General features: G+C 45.6%; 1 protein-coding gene across 1 annotated transcript in view; it reads left to right on the top strand.

The window, feature by feature from the left end:
* LOC144817999 (complement component C6-like) overlaps window positions 1–24,833 on the top strand; it is a 652,704-nt gene that overhangs the window by 186,662 nt on the left and 441,209 nt on the right. The window contains exons 4-5 of the mRNA XM_078675004.1: window positions 2,257–2,401; window positions 12,840–12,981. Coding sequence (XP_078531130.1) covers window positions 2,257–2,401; window positions 12,840–12,981 — 287 coding nt within the window. The remainder of the gene's footprint in view (window positions 1–2,256; window positions 2,402–12,839; window positions 12,982–24,833) is intronic.

The raw sequence follows: 24,833 nt of genomic DNA, 5'->3' as shown, positions 1-24,833 counted from the left end.
ACCTCACTCTAATCCCCCTTCCTGATTCCAATCCACCCCACCCCAATTCAATCCTTCTCAATCCAGTCCACCCCACCTAAATCCAATCCACCCCATTCCAGTCCACTTCACTCCAATCCACTCCACTTCAATCCTCCCCACCCCAATCTACACAAATTCACCCTACTCAACCCAACCCTACTCTACCCCATCCCACTCCAATCCACCCCACTCTACCCAAATCCAATCTACCCCACCCCACTTCAGTCCATCCCACACCTCAGTTCAACCCACCCCACTCCAATCCATGAACCCCACCTCAGCCCATCCACCCTACTCCAGTCCAATCCACCCCACTCCAGTCCAATCCGATCCACCCCTCTACCTCAATCCACTTTAAAACAACTTTGCCCTATTCCACCCCACCCCACGTCACTCCATTCTATGCCACTGCACTCTACAACACTCTATGCCAATGAACCATTGAAGTTTACTCCCCTCTTCTCAACTCTATGACACTCTGCTCCCTCTACTCCACTCTGCAACACGGTACTCCAACAAATCCACTCTATGAGAATCTACTCCCCCAATCCACCCTGCAACATGCGACACAACTAACTTTTAGCCACACTGGTGTATAACATGACAAAAACACATTGCCAAAAGATCTTCTATAGGCGAGACCTATTGCCTTTGCCAATGCTAGTACTTTACTCCGGCTAAACATATAGGGAATATGTATGAGCAGGAGGGATTCTACATAGAGCAGCCTAAAAGATTTAGGGCCATATGAATCAAGCAAAATTGCATTCGCAAACGCCGAAATTTGCAGAATTTTGGCGTTTGCGAACGCAATTTTGCCAAATGGTAAGTTTTAAGGCAAAATAAGGAATCGCAAAATTTGCGATTCCTTATTTTGCGATTGCATTTAAGGAATCGCAAATTTTGCGATTCCTTAAATGCAATGTAAGAAGCACCAAAAAAGTACAATTTGGCCTTAAGGAATCGCAAATTACCACCAACTTCAAGTTGGTGGTAATTTGCGATTTCTTTGAAAAATTCACTTTTTTGCATTTTTCAAAGTGCAATGTGAAGCACATACATGCCCTTAGGGCATGTATGAGCGCCACATGTGCATCCATGCTTATTTCAGGGGTGCAACAGGGTGTCCTTTTGACACCCCTGCACCCTTGAAATTGCATTCTCAATTTGCGATTCGCTAATTGCAAATCGCAAATTGAGAATGTCTTCCCAGTCATTCCTATGGGCCTCTAGGCCCATAGGAATGAATGGGGAGGTATTCCTTAATTGCGAATCGCAATTTGCGATTCGCAATTAAGGAATATGTAGGATTCGCAAAATTTATTGCAAATCGTACATACATAGCATTTTGCTATTCTCAAATAGTGATTAGCAAAAAAACGCTATTTGAGAATCGCAAAACGACTTTTTGATACTTTGATACATATGGCCCTATGTGCCTATCCTTGTCGAATGTTAATTTAAAAACGCTGCTGCTACAATTCCTTTGAAAATTATGTGCCATTATCTTTGCGTTTTACTTCTCAATAAAAGATATTCAACATTCATTTATAAGTGGGGGGTTTTTTTGTCACTAAATAAAAAGACAGTCATTGGTTCTTAGTATTTCTCCTTTTCACCCAAAAATAGACACAGTTTGAGTATAGTGATAGCTTTTACTGCACCGAAAAAAATAATCGATTCCAAATTAACCCGTGTCACACACAAAACAGAAATACAAATCTGACATTTTTCATCACGAGAACGGGTCGGAAACGAGTTTGCGATTTTTTGTGTGTTCAAATTCATAGGGCGTTCTGGCCCTTAAACGCCCCATTTCTCCACCCATGTGGGTAGATTTACCTACACAAAAACGTTTGATGAGTAAGTAAAATATTTTACAAACGCAAACCGAACTTTGGAAATTCAGAACATGGTTTAAACTCACAAATGTGTCAGTAAATCACACTTATAGGCAAATAGCTTTGTGAAGGTTCGCTTCATATTCATTGAAAATCTGTTTTTCAATCTTTCTAAATATTGATTACAAACAGGAGGCAAGTGTATTAAGCATAAACAGTGAGATTAAGCGCGTGAGTGAATCCATTTGATCACAATATAGAGACATGAAACAGCTCATGAATCACAATAGCCTCAACATGAATGAATCAATTCAGTTATGATTGAGAAACACTCTGCAAGGAGTTAAACATGGCAAACTACATGCTGACTCAGCCAGCTCCTCTCTCTTTTCAGTTCCGGGTTCGTTCACTTTTACGCCCATCTCAGTTTGGAGGTCACAGTTGTACTGAAGAGTTTGTTGAGTCCCGGAAGTGTATTCCATCCAAACTTTGCAACATAGAAGAAGTGGACTGCAAAAATAAATTCAAATGTGACACTGGTAAGTTTGCTTCGTATTGTTTTAATTTAATTTTTGAATTAATATTTTCACCCATACCACCAAAAGAGGCTGTGAATGTGACCTTAAGCACTCTTGTATGTTACATCTGTCGAACTTTGCCCCCCTAGCGGTGGTGGGACCAGCCGCCAGTGGTGGGGGGTCCCACACCGGCAATTAGGATGCCACCGCCACGGTGGCATCCCCCATCCACAACATTGTGTTGGGCATTGCACACAGCACCGCCCGCCACAATGCTTTGGCATGGTGTCTGCCACGTTGTGCATGCAAATGCAGGGGGGTACCATAGGTACCCCCCATGTGCAACCCCCATTACCCCGAGGCCTGCAACAGGCCCCCACATTCAGAGACCGCATGCCTTTCCGCCGCCATGGAAAGGCACATCTCCGCCTGATTTGTAATATGGATGAGAGTGTCTTGCAGACACCGCCACCATATATAGCCCCTTTTCCGCCCGGTCGACTCGTCGACCGGTGGAAAACCGGCAGGCGGTCTTTCCGTCCATCTGGGTACCCCCTGCCATCGTAATATGGCAGGGGAAAATGGGATGCGGGCGGAGGAAAATGATGGGCGGATTGCCATTGACATGCAGGCGGTGGCAATCCGCCCGACATACTAATAGACCCCATTGTGTTCTTGATTACTCTTTGGGACTTGTAACAAGAGATCAATTTGTTACAATGAGAACACATACAGAGACAAAACACAAATAGTGTATGGGTATTTGTGCATGCCTGTGTTTTCAAGTGTTAGCACATTAAAGCATAACCCATTGTCTTTGACAGTGCTTCTTTATTTATACCCTGTTGCATATAATGTAATGAATAATGTAAATGTAAATGTAAATGTATGTATACTTGTAATGCGCACTATCACCTTTCAGGCATCCTGGCGCTGTATACCGCTGTGGAACCCTTCCTGGGTTTCCCTGTGAGATGCTCCCTACTGGGCACCCCCAAGGTGAAGCCAAGCATCCTAGCGCTTTCAAGGCCGATGTGGAGATTAAGCAAGCTATTGCCCAGAGTTGCAGAGTGGGACCCATGATTAGATTAGGCACCGAGGCGAGAATTATCGAGTCCGTGGACATTGAGCACAAGACCCTGCCGCGTCAGGAATTGAACCCTGGTCCCGAGCCAGACCTCTGCCTCAGGGTCTTCCGCTCTAATCGGTGAGCCCCACTTCTCCACGCTATATTTTACCAGCCACACACATAGTCCAGTTAGAAGTCGAAAAGTTACGAAAATCTTTTCCTATTGTCTACAATCCGATTTTCCTTTCAGACACATTGCTTTGTCTCTTTATGGGGTTTTACAGCTTTTGTGTAAGAGGTTTGTTTTGTTTGCAAAGTTAAGAAAACGTAATTGTTGGCATAGAGTAGTTACTTTTACATTCTGACCTGTTTTAGGTGTGAGTCCTATAGAGTTGCTTCCTATCATACTTAATTAATAACTCACAGAGAGGACGTTTGAATGGAACAAACACATCATATAATAATTAATTCAGAAATAATAGGTTTTAGTGGCTATGGCTCCAAGTATCCATTCAGCTACTACAGCAACAAGCTATATTTAATCACTTACAAATAGGTGTCCCACAGCATCGAGTACTACAACTGCAAAACATGACGAGAGTAACGCTACAACAACACAATTCAAAGAGCATACACACATTGGCCGTGAAACACATATTTTGCTCTAATGAAAATACAACAGAATTTCACTGCCTAGTATTTTTGATAAGAATAAATTATTTTGGCAAGCATGCTTAAAAGTTTGACCTAAAAAAAGTCAACCCGTTTTGCCAGCCTCATGTAATATAAAAACATTAAAAAAAAATACATCCATATAGACATATGTCCAGGGGTTTCTTATTTTATTGGTCTGTTCAACTGTCATTCACATTTTGCTTCAGCATGGGGAACCTCAGCTATTTGCTCGCTTGCCATTTTCCCTGATCCCAGGTGTACACACACATACAAAAATCACATTTTTATTAGAGGAATATTGCCACAATTTGTAGTCAGTTGCATGTGTTGTGTGGAATATACTTACAATTTTTAAAAAAATCAACGCAGCGGCTGGTCAAGGAATGACCCATTGTCTTTGCCAGTGCTTGTTTCAGTTGTAACTAAATTACTTTCAGGAAAATTATATGATACCAGAATATCATGGAGACACTTGTCTGGTGCAGGTTGAAGTGGTTGCCTTTTATTATTTCAGTGGCCATCCATCTGGTAATGACATACTCAATCTAAACATTTTGTCCCACCTTTTTCCTACTACTTACTCTAAGTGACTTTTGATTGATTTTTTTCAGTTACCAATTGTGTTTTAGGTGAAAGCAGATATTTTTCTTAGAATACTGTGGATGTATAGTATATTTGTGCGTCGTGCATATTTGTTGGGTATCAGGCTTCTTTATTTCTTTGTCAAAATAACCACAAAGAAAGCTTCTGTCAGCTCAGGAAAGTCTTGTCATAGAGTTGCTCTCTAAACTCTACAATAATGAGTTAGTGATTCCACACAATGTTCTGACCTGCATCTGCACACCCACAATCATTTATATTATGTCTGCAACAAATAAATGCACTTTCCAGTAATTGGGCTGATCTCTGTTCCATTGTAGCACGTTACATTTTTTATAGTAGAAATAAGTCAGTCTACATTTCCAAGGTATATATTTTTTTACTGGCCTCACAAATACAAACTCATTCATAAAATGGTTGTGAAAAAGTCATTAAGCAAAAAAAAAAGTTGATGCTGTGACAGTGCCTGGGTGTTTACACTGTATGGTTTTATAATGGCACTCTCGTAAATGCAAGACCTATTGCATTGCAAATGCTTGTTTGAAAATGCGGCCATACGGCGCTTTCACTTTAATGTTGGCTGTGCCCCTTTCCTTAGACGAGCAGTGTCTAAAGAAAGGAGCGCGGGTGCCATTAAAGTGAAAGTACGGTTTAGGAAGCATTTCCAAAAAATAGCATTTGTTTGTCAACTTGACAAACAAATGCTTTTTTTGTAAAAGCAATCCATGCGGCGGTTTCACTTTAATGGTGGCTGTGCCCCTTTCTTTAGACGCACCTCGTCTAAGGAAAGGGATGCGGTCTCTATTGATGTAAAAGCGATGCATGGGGCAGTGTTAAAAATAAAAGTTAAGAAATAGTACAAAAAAATCATACTTTATTTAATAACTCACAGAGAGGACTTTTGAATGGAACAAACACATCATATAATAATTAATTCAGAAATATTAGGCTTTAGTGGCTATGGCTCCAAGTATCCGTTCAGCTACTACAGCAACAAGCTATATTTATTCACTTACAAATAGGTGTCCCACAGCATCGAGTACTACAACTGCAAAACATGACGAGAGTAACGCTACAACAACACAATCAAAGAGCATACACACATTGGCAGTGAAACACATATTTTGCTCTAATGAAAATACAACAGAATTTCACTGCCTAGTATTTTTGATAAGAATAAATTATTTTGGCAAGCATGCTTAAAAGTTTGACCTAAAAAAAGGTCAAGCCGTTTTGCCAGCCTCATGTAATATAAAAACATTTTAAAAAATACATCCATATAGACATATGTTCAGGGGTTTCCTATTTTATTGGTCTGTTCAACTGTCATTCACATTTTGCTTCAGCATGGGGAACTTCAGCTATTGGCTCGCTTGCCATTTTCCCTGATCCCAGGTGTACACACACATACAAAAATCACATTTTTATTAGAGGAATATGGCCACAATTTGTAGGCAGTTGCATGTGTTGTGTGGAATATACTTACAATTTTAAAAAAAAATCACCGCAGCCGCTGGTCAAGGAATGACCCATTGTCTTTGCCAGTGCTTGTTTCAGTTGTAACTAAATTACTTTCAGGAACATTATATGATACCAGAATATCATGGAGACACTTGTCTGGGGCAGGTTGAAGTGGTTGCCTTTTATTATTTCAGTGGCCATCCATCTGGTAATGACATACTCAATCTAAACATTTGTCTCACCTTTTTCCTACTACTTACTCTAAGTGACTTTTGATTGATTTTTTTCAGTTACCAATTGTGTTTTAGGTGAAAGCATATATTTTTCTTAGAATACTGTGGATGTATAGTATATTTGTGCGTCGTGCATATTTGTTGGGTATCAGGCTTCTTTATTTCTTTGTCAAAAAAACCACAAAGAAAGCTTCTGTCAGCTCAGGAAAGTCTTGTCATAGAGTTGCTCTCTAAACTCTACAACAATGAGTTAGTGATTCCACACAATGTTCTGACCTGCATCTGCACACCCACAATCATTTATATTATGTCTGCAACAAATAAATGCACTTTCCAGTAATTGGGCTGAATCTCTGTTCCATTGTAGCACGTTACATTTTTTATAGTAGAAATAAGTCGGTCTACATTTCCAAGGTATATATTTTTTTACTGGCCTCACAAATACAAACTCATTCATAAAATGGTTGTGAAAAAGTCATTAAGCAAAAAAAAAGTTGATGCTGTGACAGTGCCTGGGTGTTTACACTGTATGGTTTGATAATGGCACTCTCGTAAATGCAAGACCTATTGCATTGCAATCCAGCGGAGGTTGGGGCTCCTGTCTATAATTAGAACTGACGCTCGTGGGGCAGTGCGTTTGTGTAGAGGCAGTGGCAGTACCTCGGCACAACGCTTGAGAAAGGGGAGCAGATTGCGAGGGCTCTCCTCTGCTTGCACCTTATTCCTTCTGATGCATTTGAACTGACTCGTTTTTTAAACTCTTAAATACTTTTAACCATTACTGTGTTTAATATTGTGTGCTCATTTAGAAACCTACCGCTACTTGCTTTTCATTGACTGTGGTCCCCCTAAGCCCCGTTCCACCGCGGCTTCACGTGCCGTTTGCTGTGGAGGGCTAGGTCGGCCGCCATCTTTAGTGTGGGTCGGACCCTGCCGGACCTGAGTTAGCGGTCCAGCGGAGGTTGGGGCTCCTGTCTATAATCAGCCATGCTCCTTAGGACGCGCAGCGGCCACGCGCAGCGGGCGCGCCGTCTGCGCGACGAAGGAGCACCAAAGGAGGGCCCGTCTGTGCCCGTCCGTGTCCTGGACGTGGCCAGCGCCAGCCCCCCTGCCGGTGCTCCTCCATCTACTGACAGGTCCAGAGTTCGCTACTCCCGTGAGTATCTCTTGGCACTTAGTGCGAACTCCTGCCCCTGCAGGGATCGTTGGGAGCTGGTCGATAACTCTCGGCCGATCTGTCAAGCATGCAAATTTCGCTTTCAGCCTACTCTAACTGGTCCTATCCAGCTTCCCATCGATACGTCATGTATTCGTGCTGGCTTGATCAATGCTAGATCAATGGTCAAGCACTCTAATGACATATTTGAATTACTAAGTGATAATGAGTTTGACCTTCTCTTTGTCACAGAAACGTGGCTTAATGAGACATGCAATCCAGCGGTCGATTTTGCTATTCCACGTGGCTTTAAAATCACTAGACAAGATCGCCCCTTAGGCAGAGGAGGTGGCATAGCAGCCATTTTTAGAGAAAAATGGACACTCTCTCTTGATCTTCTGGGCCCCCCAGCTGATGCTGAGCTGCTCCACTTTTCCCTATCTTTGGGGGCACATTTTACCTTAGGGGGAACTTTGGTGTACCGGCCACCTGGCCATGCAGGTAAATTTCTAGAGGCACTAGAGGACATGATAGTCCCACGGGCCTTGAAATACTCTAGATATCTCCTTTTGGGGGACTTTAATATTCATGTGGATCATCTAGATCTTCCTGATACTGTTCGGTTAAATGATGCTTTTGCTATGGCCCAGCTAAAACAGTGGGTTAAGGCTCCTACTCATTCTGGGGGACATGTTCTTGACCTAGTATGCACTAATTTTGATATAAATATGACTCACCCTGAAATAGTGACCTGGTCTGACCATATGCTGATTCGGTTCACCTGGCCCTTATCCCGCCCCGCTGAGACCAATCATTCAGCTGCTCATACACAGAAAATTAATATAGACATTTTATGTGATCAACTAGATAACTCTCGCCTTACTCTCCCCTCTGAAATTTAGTCAGCCGTTAGTTCTTTCAACTCATGGATTGAATGTGGAGCTGCTGCATCAATAAAAACAGGCCGTGTTTGTAGAGTGCGCTCTACCCCTTCTAAACCTTGGTTTTCTAACACTCTCCGCGATCTTAAATCAGGCTGCAAAAAACTTGAAAGACGTTGGAGACAAGCCTATCTCCCTGAGGCTAAGAAAGAACTGAGGACGGCACAAAAGAGGTACTACGCAGCGATTAAATCGGCAAAAAGTCTATACTACGATGGGCGAATAACCAAGGCTAACAACAATAGCAGGGAAATCTTTGCTATTGTCAAAAGCTTTGTTTCACCATGTGTTGCTCAACCCCTTCTAACCTCTTCGGTCAAATGGTGTGAAGAACTCTCTGTGTTCTTCGTGGACAAAATCGCCAAAATTCAAGACGATCTACTCACTGTATGTAATAATTTTTCACCCTTAATGATTATCCCATCCCATACTATGCCTGTCCCTACGGATCAGTTTGCCCATTTTACTCCAGTTGATAAAACAGACGTTGTTAAAATTCTTGCTACTCTACAATCAGGATCCCCCTCTGACCCTTGCCCTGCCAGAGTTCTTGCAGGCCTGGCTAATACAGTCGGACATGAGGTGACACACATTATCAACCTCTCTCTCTCCACTGCCACTGTTCCGGCATGTTGGAAGCAGGCCAAACTGCTACCACTTTTAAAAAAAAATGGCTTAGACCCTACGGTCTCCGCTAACTTCCGGCCCATATCATTGTTGCCGGCCCTGGCAAAGATATGCGAAAAGGTTGCTTTTACACAGCTGGACAAATTTGTTGAAAGCTCTCAGGCTCTTCACCCAGCGCAATCAGGCTTTAGAGCAGCCTTCAGCACAGAGACGGCTTTAGTTGAAGTTTCTGAGGCTATCCGGGAATGTCTGGACGGAGGTGGCAGAGCGGCTCTGATTTTATTGGACCTCTCTGCCGCCTTCGATACGGTTCCTCACTCCCTCTTACTTACTAGATTAGCGGCCATAGGCATAACTGGCGCCGCTCTTGACTGGCTGACATCTTTTTTGGATAATAGATCTCAGCAAGTGTGGATGTCGCCCTTTGCCTCCTCTCCCAAAAAACTTACAACTGGTGTTCCACAGGGCTCCACCCTTAGCCCCCTGCTTTTTAATATATATATGACCCCTCTCATTTATCTTGCAGAACAGCTGGGAGCAAAAATTATGGCCTACGCCGATGACACACAACTTCTGTTCACATGGTCAAAAAACAACTTGGACACGTCGAGAGCTCAATTTTGTCTATCATCGGTTTTTCGTTGGCTAGCCCGTGCCCAACTTAAATGTAATGAGAGCAAATCTGAAATCCTGCTGTATGGCTCTTTTCCTGATAACTTTAGCGACTCTCTCTGGCCCACCGATTTGCCATGCCCCAAATCCATCGGTGGACCTGCAAAAAACTTAGGAGTCTGGTTTAATAATAACCTCAGATATGAGGATCATCTAAAAAAACTTACTGGGATTTGCTTTTCCACACTTAAAACATTACGCAGATTTCTTCCTTTGCTCCCGAGAGAGGCCAAGGAGACGGTCATTCGCGCTCTTATGTTATCCAGATTGGATTATGCGAATGGCCTCTTTTGCGGACTTCCGGCCTATCTGATTCATCGCCTCCAAGTCATTCAAAACGCTGCGGTCCGGCTGCTGTTTAATATACCCAGAAGCTCTAGTGTTCGTCAACCTCTTAGAACTCTTCACTGGTTGCCAGTTGCTCAAAGGATTTTATTTAAAATCCTTGTTCTGGCATATCGAGCAGTCCATCAAACTGGCCCAGTTTATCTAAGGAGAAGATTTTCCCTTTACGTTCCTAATCGCCCTCTCAGGTCAGCTAATCTTCACCAAATGAATGTACCAAAGTTTAAATACAGCAGGCTTGGTGGCCAATCCATCTCTGTCAGAGCGGCAAGAGCTTGGAAAACCCTTCCTCTCCAGTTGAGAACATCTCCATCCATCATGGTGTTTAGGAAGGGCCTAAAAACCCATCTCTTTAACGTCACTGCTTAATGGCTGTTTCTCTACTCTGGATTTACTCTGATCTGTTTTCCCTTTCTCTCGCGCCAGGATACTATTGGTTTAGTAACAGAGCGCGCTACAAAAGCCTCTATAAATAAATAAAAATGCGGCCATACGGCGCTTTCACTTTAATGTTGGCTGTGCCCCTTTCCTTAGACGAGCAGTGTCTAAAGAAAGGAGCGCGGGTGCCATTAAAGTGAAAGTACGGTTTAGGAAGCTTTTCCAAAAATTTGCATTTGTTTGTCAACTTGACAAACAAATGCTTTTTTTGTAAAAGCAATCCATGCGGCGGTTTCTCTTTAATGGTGGCTGTGCCCCTTTCTTTAGACGCAGCTCGTCTAAGGAAAGGGATGCGGTCTCTATTGATGTAAAAGCGATGCATGGGGCAGTGTTAAAAATAAAAGTTAAGAAATAGTACAAAAAAATCATACTTTATTTAATAACTCACAGAGAGGACTTTTGAATGGAACAAACACATCATATAATAATTAATTCAGAAATAATAGGTTTTAGTGGCTTTGGCTCCAAGTATCCATTCAGCTACTACAGCAACAAGCTATATTTAATCACTTACAAATAGGTGTCCCACAGCATCGAGTACTACAACTGCAAAACATGACGAGAGTAACGCTACAACAACACAATTCAAAGAGCATACACACATTGGCCGTGAAATACATATTTTGCTCTAATGAAAATACAACAGAATTTCACTGCCGAGTATTTTTGATAAGAATAAATTATTTTGGCAAGCATGCTTAAAAGTTTGACCTAAAAAAAGGTCAAGCCGTTTTGCCAGCCTCACGTAATATAAAAACATTAAAAAAAAGACATCCATATAGACATATGTTCAGGGGTTTCCTATTTTATTGGTCTGTTCAACTGTCATTCACATTTTGCTTCAGCATGGGGAACCTCAGCTATTGGCTCGCTTGCCATTTTCCCTGATCCCAGGTGTACACACACATACAAAAATCACATTTTTATTAGAGGAATATGGCCACAATTTGTAGGCAGTTGCATGTGTTGTGTGGAATATACTTACAATTTAAAAAAAAATCACCGCAGCGGCTGGTCAAGGAATGGCCCATTGTCTTTGCCAGTGCTTGTTTCAGTTGTAACTAAATTACTTTCAGGAAAATTATATGATACCAGAATATCATGGAGACACTTGTCTGGTGCAGGTTGAAGTGGTTGCCTTTTATTATTTCAGTGGCCATCCATCTGGTAATGACATACTCAATCTAAACATTTGTCTCACCTTTTTCCTACTACTTAGAAATAAGTCAGTCTACATTTCCAAGGTATATATTTTTTTACTGGCCTCACAAATACAAACTCATTCATAAAATGGTTGTGAAAAAGTCATTAAGCAAAAAAAAAAGTTGATGCTGTGACAGTGCCTGGGTGTTTACACTGTATGGTTTGATAATGGCACTCTCGTAAATGCAAGACCTATTGCATTGCAAATGCTTGTTTGAAAATGCGGCCATGCGGCGCTTTCACTTTAATGTTGGCTGTGCCCCTTTCCTCAGACGAGCAGTGTCTAAAGAAAGGAGCGCGGGTGCCATTAAAGTGAAAGTACGGTATAGGAAGCTTTTCCAAAAAATAGCATTTGTTTGTCAACTTGACAAACAAATGCTTTTTTTGTAAAAGCAATCCATGCGGCGGTTTCACTTTAATGGTGGCTGTGCCCCTTTCTTTAGACGCAGCTCGTCTAAGGAAAGGGGTGCGGTCTCTATTGATGTAAAAGCGATGCATGGGGCAGTGTTAAAAGTAAAAGTTAAGAAATAGTACAAAAAAATTTGCGTCCGTGTTCGGTGCCACAAATAAATCAAAGGCACGGCCGCCACTGTATGAGCATTGCGTGGCGTAATAAGAAAATAAAAATTAAAGCATTGCGGGTGAGAGCATGTCGAAAACCATTTAAGCAAATAGTGCTCGGAGGCTGTAATTAAAGCCTACTCAGTAACAACACTTGGAACAGGCGGTGTCCTCATGGGAGGTTACAAAATGAGACACGGCCGTACTAAGGACGGACTACTAAACTTATTGACCAATGAAAAGCCACAGTTTCCAAAGAACAATGAACAAGCCAATGCAAAATATGGACAGAGAGTGGGACGAGCTACAAGTTCATTCCTGAATACAGCATGCCTCACAGAGCAGCGCATGCACTGCCCAGGCTCGATCTAAAAATTGTGTCACTGAATATTTCATAGCTAAGCTACCAAGCTCCTGTGTATAGTCACTTTCATAGTTGTAATATAAATACATATTTGGATGTGTTGTTTCAAAACAGGTCGCTGCATCGCCAGAAGTTTGGAATGCAATGGTGAAAATGACTGTAAAGACAATTCAGATGAAAGAGATTGTAGGCGCACAACAAAATTATGCCCGAGAAAATTTGTGGATGTCCCTAGTGTGCAGCGAATGGGCAATGGGTAAGGCAATGATTGTCATATTTGTTCTCATGAATAAAATATTTGAGTTTTGAGTAAAATAATGGCGAGGCTCTGGTAGATTGGAGCAGCAGAGCCAAGCTTGGTCTGCTGCGCGGAGCCATTCTCCCACGGATGGAACCATTCTTCATCCTAGTATCAAACAACACAGCCACAAAATGCAAAAGCAGCCATAGCGTAAATTGTCTCGTGCCTGTTTATGATAGTCTTTGGGGCTGATTTATGAGGCCCTTGCGCCACGTTTACGCCGCTGTTGCGTCACGCAAGGCGGCGTAAACGTGGTGCATCCCTACGACCGATTTACAATGTGACGCATCTAGGCAGATGCGTCACGTTGTAAAGCCCTGCGCCGCTTGTGGGCGTTACGGCGCAGGGTGGGCGTTCCGGGGCAGGTGCGCCTCGCAAAAGTGGCTGAGTGAAATCTATAAGATTTCACTCAGTCACTTTCAGGCCAATGCTGCGTCAAAACCCTGCGCCTGCTTGAAGCAGGCGTAGGTCTTGACGCAGCATTGCAAAGATGGGGCACCCCCGAGCCTTGCTGGAGCTGCGTCGCGCTTGCGACCCAACTCCAGCAATGCGCCACGTTAACGGCACAGATGCGTCACGCATCTGTGCCGTTTTTGCCCCATGGTGCACCGCATTGTAAATGCGGCGCGCCATGGGTGGCGGAGCAGCGGCGCAAGATAACTGGCGCATCCCTGGGGATGCGCCAGTTATCATAAATCTGCCCCTTTGTTTCTTGCAATCTGATTGGCCAACCCTTCAGCCCATCTGAAATCCTAAAATTGACACCAGTTCTCATGCCTGAGGCAGGCACCGAATATGAGAAGGACAAATGTGTTGTGTTCCACTTTGGAGGTGATAAATGTCAAATAACAAGGATGTATAGTCTGGATTTCACCTCATGCTCCTTTTTTTCCACCAAAACACTTTCACTGCCAATTTGTCTCACACAAGAAGGATCTTTTTCATTCCCTCTTGCTTCTTTTGGCACTGCTTTTCCAACTTGCTCTTGAACTTTTTAATCTCCTTTGCTGCCTTTCTCTCTTGTTGTGTATGAAAGTCTGATGATTAAAAAAGGTCCTGGTTTCCAATAAAGTGTGTAAGTGGCCCAACTGCAAGCACCAGCTCGAATTTAGCACTGGTTACTCTTACATTTAGCAATCTAGTAGCTGCATAAAAATGGGCAGTAAGCCATATTTTAACTTTTTTTTTAAATTGAGGCATGTCATCATATAGGTCTGGCTTGTCAGCGCAGTTGTCTGCAGGGTCTGCTGTTTTAACAATTCCGTAAAACAGGGTTCTCCAAAGTCAGTCCTGGAGGGGCAAGATCCATGCCAGCGTTTTAGCCTATCCCCATTTAGATAAATGTAGTTATCTTAAAAATCTGGCATGGATCCTTCTCCAGGACTGACTTTGGAGAACCCTGCCTTAAAACATACATAGAATGGGAGTTGGCACCACCCAGAGGACTGTTCCCTTTCTCCTCAATTTACTTTGCTGTTCATTGTATCATTCCTCCTCCAATGGCGTGCTAGCATTGCAATGCAGGAGAGACTATTGTACATCTCAAAATTACTCAATACATTAATTATCTCCTATTTGGTTTGATTGTTCACTACAACAAAAATTTTATGTTTTAGTCAAGACTCATGAGTGCATTTTTCCTCTCTGTCTTCCCCATTAATTTTAACCTCTGTTTTTCCTTTTTGACCTAATTTATGTTTATTTTCCCATTATTTTACCCCCCCGAGGATTTTTGCATGTTATTTGTCATCTGTTTCTTGCACCTCTTTCTTTCCTATTGACTTAATATTTGTGTTTATTTCCCATTGTTTTTCCCACAGCCAACAGGTCTGGATCTAATGAGCTAGCACATGCAAATACTGGCAGGTGCTAATGCTGTCTCCATGTGTTAGTACAATAAAGCCAGACCTGGTAGCTTTGCCAGCATATCTTATAGGTTGTGGCCAATAAATGAGCTAAGAATATTATTCCACAAAACTATGTGATAAATGACAAACACCTCGCCCAGTATATGAAACAACATCCTGATAGACTATGCAAGAGAACAGCTGTGTAGAAAAAGCCCTGTCACTACGACTGAAATCAGGACTCCAAAAGAAGCTAAATATTTTATTGTCTCCAACCAACTAAATCTACAGACATTAAGGGCCTGTAAAGAATGGATTCATTCAGACAGAGATCTTGGAAAAGATAGGCGAGGACAGCCCTTACTGGGAATTCTATAGTGTATTGTTATAACATTTACTACTGCTGCCAAAGCATTGCAACCCGTTACACCGGGCAACAACCATCTCCAGAACCCTAGATTAGTTTAATCCACTGGTTATTGGTTTTTGTGATTAGTCTTGTGCTCTGAAAAAGACCCTTCCATGTGTTTACTCCAGTGCCTTTGTGATGCATTACATTAGTAGGGGTTAGGTGTGATCACTATTGGGGGGGATCTGAGTCCATGCAGACAGTTGATGGTTCTAATAGCTGAGCTGAGCCAGAGGACATTTGGTTTTGCTATGCTGCAGGGTATGACTTTCGCAGTAGGTTGAGATCTTTGAGATGAGGTGTGGATAATTTGCGAAATACAATAATAGAGATTAATACGAACATGCACATGATTTAGAGTAGACTACATTCAGAGAGGACGCAGACGATGGAAAGTAAGGAGAGTGTCATTCAAAGGAAAAGGAGAGGTGACAATCAGGATTTTAAGTCAATGTCAAAATGTTCATGCAGGGTTTTAGACGCTTTAGATAACATACATTTTGGGGATACAAAGCTGAAGAAAGAAAAATCGTTATTTGCATGTGAGACAGTGCTATATTAAGTACCTGTTTGATAAGCCCTATAATCAGACGAACAGTATAACCACTACCAGGTTGCTTCTAGACCTCTACTAGGCCTGCTGATCATCTCAGGACCAGACATGCATGGCAGAATGCACATATAGGGAAATATTGAGAGCTTTAAATTGGACTAGATTGAAGCAATAATCTCATGTTAACAGCAGAGAGACTATACAGGGTAAGTAATGCAAACATCTCATGCAAACATCAGAAAAAAGATTCCAATTCCAATTCAAGAAGTCTTTATTCGATTAGTTCATCATAAAAGACATAAAATACATTTATACGTAAAAACAGTTAAAACAAGTATTAAAGCATTGACATACTAATCAGCTTCTTGCATAAATATACAAAATTTACAGGGACATTCAAAAGCAACCAAAGTTTAAACAAAATACAGATCACCATATAAAAGTCACATCATTTAAGACCCCGTTAGATTGCTTTTAATGAGCCTACTTCTAAGCAACCAAGCCCACCCCAGGAATTTAGCAACACCCACAACAATCAGAGGGTCCAAATTAGTCTTTAGCATTCTGTTAGCTTCCCCAGCAAATCTAGTGCCTAGATTTCAACATACCGGCCTAAGCCATTTGGCTCTTGGGGCAGAGTATAGTGGACACACATATAAAAAATGATTCAAGTTTTCCCCAATACCTTGACACTTGGGACAAAACCCCGTCCTTTCTGCACCCCACTTTTTGGTAAAGTCCCCAAGGGGAAGTGAACCGCATCTAAATTGAAAGTATAATTTGCGGTCCGCGGGTTTTGTTATTATATCCCAATAACTTTCCAACTTGGGTGTATCCTTAAATACAATGAACTGGCCTGTGAGACTACTCGAGCTTGTTTTAGAGTACCTGTTGTGTAACACCCATTCCCAGTAGCTATATTTAAGATCCCTTTTTGAGGGGAATTTGGCTGTTTCCGGTGTTAACCACAAGTCGGCATACCCCAGAGCTATTAGGGTAGCCTTAAGGTCTCTAAACCAGCCAATGTTTGTGGCACCGGAGCTGTTTCTTACCTCCAAGCAAGCTTTTGCATAATGATGGAGTTCCGGCGTTGTCCAAAGACGACGCCAGAATGTTAAGGGGCGAAGTCTTGCAAGGTCCTCTACCGGTTGGCACCCCAGGTCATAAAGAAGGGGAATTAGTGGTGTTGACTGCGGCAGACCCGTTGCCATTCTTATAAATTTATTTTGGGCTTGTCTTAGCGGGTCCAAGTTGCTACCACCCCACAGTTCCGCTCCATATAGAACTGCTGATAAAATCTTGCCACCATAAATCTTAAGGAGCGGGGACAGTGGCCTTGTAAATGACCCTTTATGTTCCTTAATCAAAGCCCCACCCAACTGCTGGTGCTTCAAGGTCATGAGCTCGATCTGATGTGTCCAGCTCAAAGTCTCACTAAAGGTGACTCCCAGGTAGGTGAAACATTTTGTCTGCTCAAGGGGGGTATCCCCCATGGAGACCCTGGCATTTATTTGTTTGTGCCCTCTTAAAACCATAAATTTGGTTTTGGATACGTTCACCTCCAGCTCATGCTCGCTGCAGAAACCCTCGAACCTTGACAGTGCTTTCTGCAAACCCTGCCTGGTTCGTGAAATCAGGAGAGTGTCATCGGCGAACATGAGCAGGGGGATTTTCGCTCCAGCCAAACTTGGGGCGTCCGTGGAAAAGTTGTCATAATACTTGGTAACCCTGTTGATATATAGAGAAAACAAGGTGGGTGCCAAAACACAACCTTGCCTGACACCTTTAGCCACTGGAAAGTTCTCCGTCACCTCACCCGGTTTTCCCCATCGCACAAATGCGAAGGTCTCTGCATGAAGGTTCACAATAAGACGTACCAGGATGGGGGGCATACCCATATCTAGTAGGGATTTCCATAGCCCGGCCCTCGGGACCAGGTCAAACGCTGACCTTAGGTCCACGAAGGCCGCGTATAGGTTGCCTTTGCCCAGGGTGACCGTCTTCCAATGCAACAGCATGAAACGGAATGCCTGATCCAAGGTGCTCACATGGGGTCTAAACCCAGCTTGTAGGGGTGTAAGGATGTCATACTCCTCTATCCATGCCTGTATCCTAGTAAGCACTAGACGTGTTGTGATCTTTTGTACCGCGTCTATTAGGCTGATCGGCCGATAGTTGGAGGGAACCGACCGATCACCTTTCTTAAAAATAGGCAATATTTCCGCGCCAGCCCAGGAGTCGGGTACCCTAGCGTCCATAGCCAGTGCGTTTACCAAACGCACTAGGTATGGTACCCATAGGTCATGGTCCTGTTGAAATAAATCCGCTGGGATACAGTCAGGACCTGGCGCTTTTCCCCTAGGAATGGCTTTCAGGACTGCTTCGACTTCATTAGCCGAGAAAACAAGTGTGTCGTATGTTAGTGGCCAGCTAATGGAAACTTGCGTGATGTTACGGCATCTAAATTGTTCCACAAAATGGGACACCCATTTTTGTGGTTCAACAGATGCGGGGCTTGGGCGATCGTCCTGTGGCTGACCCCACCTAAGAAGGTGCCAGAACTGCTGCATGTTCCTGGAGCCACAGGCCTCAGCTAGTGATGTCCAGCGCTCGTCATCCCAGGCAGCTTTGGCATGACGTTTAGCTTCATTAAAAGCCTTCCTACTTGCTTTAATTAGGGCGGGGTTCTTTGATTTTAAAGCTTTAAAAAGATCTACATGGGTCACTCGGCAGGCAGCATTAAACCAATTTGCTGGTTTCTTGGCCTTCCCTCTCCCCTTTCCTCAAATGCTGGAGCAGATGTCTCCTGATGCTTATCCTTACAATTTGCCTAACAGTAGCAATTACCAAAGTGACGTGGGATCCATTTGGATGTCCGTAATTTAGCATGGCAGAAGTCAGTGATGAGGATGGAGTGCCAGACATTGGAAATGTGTTGTCTGTGTTCCTGTAGCAGGAAAGAAGAAACTCAGATATTGAAGTGAGGAGGGCAAGACTATGCTACCTTTAGACATACCAAGAGGCCTTTTGTTTAACATGAAGATGCAGATTAGTCTTCCTGAGCACTGTCACTTGGTTAATGCCAAGGGTGAGAGTTGGGACTGCAGGTCCTGTTTTTCAAGGAGAGAAAGCATCTAGGCCAGGCCTGTCCTTTGTCTGTCCTGAATTCCTGCTTCAGGAGGATTTCACACTTCATTGTACCCAGCCTGGAGCTCACTTTGCACAAAGGCTGTTTCTCAGCCTGATAAATATACTTGTAAGAGAACCACCCACCCCAATATGTGTGCTTTACGAAATAAAAATTAACTTAATTAAATCGCTTGGGCCCCCTTATCCAGTACCTGGTCCACCCAGATCAATCTGGGTTTATGCCACACAGGAGTACGAGGCTAAACCTGAGACGTTTGTTTGGAGTCATGCATATGACTCAAAGGCAACCTGATGTCCCAGCTGCACTCCTTTTGTTAGACGCAAGAATGGCATTCAATAGCATCGAATGGCCCTACCTCTTTGAAGTGCTAGAGAAGGTGGGCAAAGGCCCATAACTGCAAAAATGGATCCGGCTATTGTACACTGCTCCTATGACACGTGTTAGGGTCAACGGGGTAATATCCAGGGCTTTCATGCTGCATTGGGGGATGCGTCAAGGGTGCCCCTTATCCCTGATGCTTTTCGCCCTAGCACTGGAACCACAGGTGGCCTGGACCAGCAGAGACCCAGTGGTAAGGGGCATTGATATTGGGTGGTGTTAGAACTGGGGGTCTCTAGTGGCAGGGGTAGGTGCCTTTGTCCAAATAGGGACCCTTCCTTCTAGTCAGGGTAAGGGGGTACACACTTTAGAAAACCCCTGCTCACCCCCTTGGTAGCTTGGAACGAGCAGACAGGTTTATCCCAAAGTCAATGTGTAAAGTATTTGTAGCAACACTCACAGTAACATTGTCAAAACACCACAAATGGACACCACACCAGTGTAAAAAAATAAAGTATCTTTATCTAAACTACACAAGACCAAAATGACAAAAATCAAACACACAGTTAAAAATATGACTTTAAAAAGAGTTCAAGGACTTGTACCATAGAAATCTATGGATGTGTGACTGTTCACAAAAGTACCTGAGATGCGTAACGCAAAGAAAACAAAGGGGTCGCAGGGAAGACAATGCGTCGGGTCTAGTACCTCGGTGCGACGGGACAAAATGGCACCTTGATGCGTTGCAACAATCTGGTGCGATGCAACAAAAGTTCCCAAAGTAAACAGCTAAAGCTTCAGAAAATGAAGAGATGCGTCACTCCTGAGACCCTAGGCAGGCGATGCGACAGCCCCGCTGTACTCAGCGGACGGGTTGCGGTGTGTCGGGTCTGTAACGGGAGGGATGTGTCAAGTCTTCATGCCGGTTCCGGCTTGTAGGTGATGCGTCGGGAAAACGTCTTGCACAGTTACGAAGTAGGGATCTTCTGAATGTGACTGCGATCGATGCGGCAGCAAAGCGAGGCAGCAGTCCTCTTCAGCCGCAACCCCTGATGCGTCGATTCTTGCAGCGGCAAGAGGCATTGCATTGGTCTTCGCAGCAGCAGGCGATGCAATGGGAATCTTCTCACACCGCTGAGATGCGCCAATGAAACGTGCCGCAAGAAGAGCTATACGATGGGTTTTGCAGATATTTTCACTCTTCTTCTTCTTCCAGCTCCCAAAACAGCAAACAACAACCTCCTGAGGCCCCACAACTGGATCAAGCACTCTAGGCAGGTCAGAACTCACACAGCAATCAATCATATCATTTGTAAAGCGCAGTACTCACTCGTGAGGGTCTCAAGGTGCTGGGGTGGGGAATGCTGCTACTGCTCGAAAAGCCAGGTCTTGAGTAGTTTTCTGAAGGTCAGCAGGTCATGGGTCTGCCGTAGGTGGATGGGGAGGGTGTTCCAGGCCTTGGCGGCGAGGTGGGAGAATGATCTGCCACCTGAGGTCGCTCTTCGGAAGCGGGGGACTGTAGCGAGGGCGAGGTCGGCGCAGCGGGTAGGGGTGTAGAAGCCGGTGTTGTGAAGTGCCTTGTGTGCGTGGGTGCGGAGCTTGAAGGTTATCCTCCTGTTGACCAGGAGCCAGTGCAGGTCTCTCAGGTGGGGTGTGATGTGGCTGCAGCGAGGGATGTCGAGGATCAGGCATGCAGAGGCGTTCTGGATGCGTTGGAGCCGTCTCAGGAGTTTGGCCGAGGCTCCTGCATAGAGGGCGTTTCCATAGTCCAACCTGCTGCTGACAAGGGCCTGGGTGACTGTTCTTCGCATGCGGAGGGAGTTGAAACACGAGTAGGAGACGGCATTGACCTGTTTAGTCATGGAGAGGGTGGAGTCGAGGATGACCCCTAGGTTGCGTGCGTGGTCGGTGGGTGTTGGAGCGGTTCCCAGTGCGGTCGGCCACCAGGAGTCAGCTCAGGCCGAAGGGTTGGATCCGAGGATGAGGACCTCCGTCTTGTCCGAGTTCAGCTTCAGTTGGCTGTTCCTCATCCATTCAGCAACGGCCTTCATTCCTTCGTGAAGGTTGGTTTTGGTGTTGTGGGGGTCCTTGGTGAGGGAGAGTATCAGCTGGGTGTCATCGGCATAGGAGAGGATGTTGAGATCGTGCCGACGGGTGACGTGGGCGAGTGGTGCCATGTAGATGTTAAACAGGGTTGGGCTGAGGGATGAGCCCTGGGGTACGCCGCAGATGATCTCGCTGGCTTTGGTGTGGAAGGGGGGGAGGCGGACGCTCTGTGTTCTGCCGGAGAGGAAGGAGGTGGTCCAGTCTAGGGCCTTCTCTTGGATCCCAGAGTTGTGGAGGCGTGTTCGTAGTGTGTGGTGACAGACAGCGTCGAAGGCGGCTGACAGGTCCAGGAGGATGAAGGCCGCCGTTTCTCCGTTGTCCAGCAGGGACTTGATGTCATCGGTGGCGGCGAGGAGGGCAGTCTCGGTGCTGTGGTTGCTGCGGAACCCAGACTGGGAAGGGTCCAGGATGTTGTTCTCCTCGAGGTAGCGGGTCAGTTGTTTGTTGACGGTCTTCTCGATGACCTTTGCCGGGAACGGGAGCAGGGAGATGGGCCGGAAGTTCTTGAGTTCCTTGGGGTCCGCCTTGGGTTTCTTGAGTAAGGCGTTGATCTCGGCGTGCTTCCAGCTCTCAGGGAAGGTTGCTGTCTCGAAGGAGGTGTTGATGACTTTCCGGAGATAGGGTGCGATGGATGTGCTGGCTTTGTTGAAGATGTGGTGTGGGCATGGATCTGTCGGAGATCCGGAGTGGATGGTGTTCATGATCTTGATGGTGTCATCGTCGTTGATGTTGGTCCAGTAGAGCAGGCGGTTGGTGCGGATTGTGGTCGTGGGGGCGGAGGTCTCAGTGGTTATTATTATTATTATTATTATTATAGTGGTTGTCGGGGCGGTCGTGGCGTTGAAACTGTCGTGGATGTCTGTGATCTTGCGGTGGACGAAGGTGGCCAGCGAGTCGCACAGGTCTTGCGAGGGTGGGACGTTGTGGGTGTTGGAGCTGGGGTTGGAGAGTTCCTTCACGATGTTGAAGAGCTCTTTGCTGTTGTGCACGTTGTTGTCTAGGCGGTCTTTGAAGGAGGCCCTTTTGGTGGATCTGATGAGGTGATGGTGTCTGCGGATGGCATTCTTGTGGGCGGCATGGCTGTCCGGTGTTCCTATACGGAGCCAGATCTTCTCCAGCTTTCGGCAGGTTTGCTTGGAGGCCCGGAGGTCTTCAGTGAACCAGCTGGCTTTCTTGTTGGGATGATTGTTGGAGGGTTTCTTGATCGGGGTGAGGGTGTTGGCGCAGTCGTTGATCCACTGTCTGAGGTTGCGGGCAGCGGTGTCGGGGTCGGTATGGTCAGCGGGTGGGCTCTGGGAGAGGGTGGTGGTTAGCTGGTCTTTGGTGACTTTGCTCCAGCAGCGGTGAGGCATCTGTTGGGTGCGGTGGTGCGTGGTGGGTTTCTTGAAGGTGAAGTGGATGCAGCGGTTGTCGGTCCAGTGGAGTTCGGTGGTATGGTTGAAGGAGACGTGGGGTCTTGTGGAGAAGATGGGGTCAAGCGTGTGACCGGTGGAGTGAGTGGGTGTTGTGACGAGTTGTCTGAGTCTGAGGTTTGCTAGGTTGTCGATCAGGGTGGTGGAGTTGGTGTCGTCATTGTTCTCGAGGTGGAAGTTCAAGTCCCCGAGGAGGATGTAGTCCATAGAGGCGAGGGCGTGTGTGTGCTGACGAAGTCGGCGATGGAGTCGCTGATCTGTGGTCGGGGTCCGGGCGGTTTGTAGATGAGGGTTCTTCTGAGGGTGGTGTTGGGGTCAGTGTGGATCTGGAAGTGCAGGTGTTCGACGGTGCTGAGGGTGTTGTCGGTGTTGGTCGAGACTCTGAGAGTGTTCCTGTGGACGATGGCGATTCCTCCTCCCGCTCTGTTGGTGCGGTCCTTGCGGGTGATCTTGTAGCCTTCCGGGATGGCTATGGCTATGTCGGGTGCCGAGGCGGGGTTCAGCCAGGTCTCCGTCAGGAAGGCGACGTCTGGGGAGGTTGAGTCGAGTAGGTCCCAGAGTTCAACGGCATGTTTTCGGGCGGAGCGGGTGTTGAGAAGGATGCATCTGAGGCGGTTGGGTTCTTTCCTGGTCGGCAGCATGGTGGGGCGGATGCTTGTGAAGCTGCAGTTTTGGCAGGTGGAAGCTCCGTGGGTGCGCTTCGGGGCAGCCAGGAAGCAGGTGTGTGATCATCCGGTGTTGAGTGCGTGGAGGGTTCTGGCATCGTAGCGGTGTCGGGCGTCATGGCGTTCATGGTGTCCAGGGGTCCTGGCGCTGGGCGCGGTCCAGGCACGGACGGGCACAGATGGGCATGCCTTAGGTGCGCCAGTGGCGCGATTGCTGAGCGCAGCCGCGGAGCGGCTTCCATATGAGGGGATGTGGGAGGGAGGAGCAGCTGGGAGGCGGGAGCGGGGCGGCGAATGGGATTGCAGGTGGGCGGGGCAGGGGAATAAAAACAAGTCTGGGCGAGAAAGCAAGTACAGTCACAGGGGAATAAAAACAAGTCTGGGCAAGAAAGCAAGTACAGGCACAGGGGAATAAAAACAAGCCTGGGCAAGAAAGCAAGTACAGGCACAGGGGAATAGAAACAAGTCTGGGCAAGAAAGCAAATTAGGCACAGGGGAAAAATACAAGATTAGGCAAAAACAATGCAGGCAGAGCCGTGCAGCAGCGTGGGGAGCGACCTGCCTGCGAGCAGGGTTATAGGTCGCTCAGCAGAGTTCAGGGCTAGCTGAGGTTGAAGTCCTTTTATTCCTGGGACTTCAAAACAGGAGGCCAGCCCTCCTCAGGCCCTTGGAGACCTTTTCAAGCAGGGGACACAACACTCAGCATAGTCTTTCTCCTTTCCTTGGCAGAATAGCAACTGCAGGTTAGCCCAGTTTCTCCAGCTCTTCTCCTCGGCAAAGGTTCCTCTTGAATTCCAGGATGATCTAAAATTCAGGGGTTTCAGCTCTTACTTTTATACCCCAAAAGTCTTTGTTGTCTATGTGTGAGGGGTCCTGGACCTAGTCCAAACCAGTTCTGGGTGCACTCTGCCAGTGCACAACTTCTTCCTTTGTCAGTGGGGGCCAGGGTCATCAGACGCACCACAGGAGGTGGAGCCAGCATTGTGGAAGGCAGGCACAGCCCTATTCATGCCCAGGTGCTACTCTTCCCAACACTCAAAATGCAGATAGGTCTATTCAGCCTAGTACTGACTCACCCAGACTCCTGGAGCCACCCCAGCCCCTGTCACTCGCAAACCAGACAGTCAATCCACAAACAGGCAGAGGCACACAGAAAGGTTGAGCAAGAAAATAGCCACTTTCTAAAAGTGCTATTTTCAAACACTGAATTTAAAAACCATCCTTCCTAAAAGATGTGTTAATAAATTCTGAGTTCAGGGATACCAGATTGCAATTTTCCATCTCACACCTATGGGAAGATATGCAGGTAAACATGTTACACAGCATTCCCCGTTCTGGCCTATGGG

The sequence above is a fragment of the Lissotriton helveticus genome, chromosome 2_1, assembly GCF_964261635.1.
Source record: "Lissotriton helveticus chromosome 2_1, aLisHel1.1, whole genome shotgun sequence".
Taxonomy (NCBI): Eukaryota; Metazoa; Chordata; class Amphibia; order Caudata; family Salamandridae; genus Lissotriton; species Lissotriton helveticus.
This window is presented reverse-complemented; position numbering and strand designations above follow the sequence as displayed.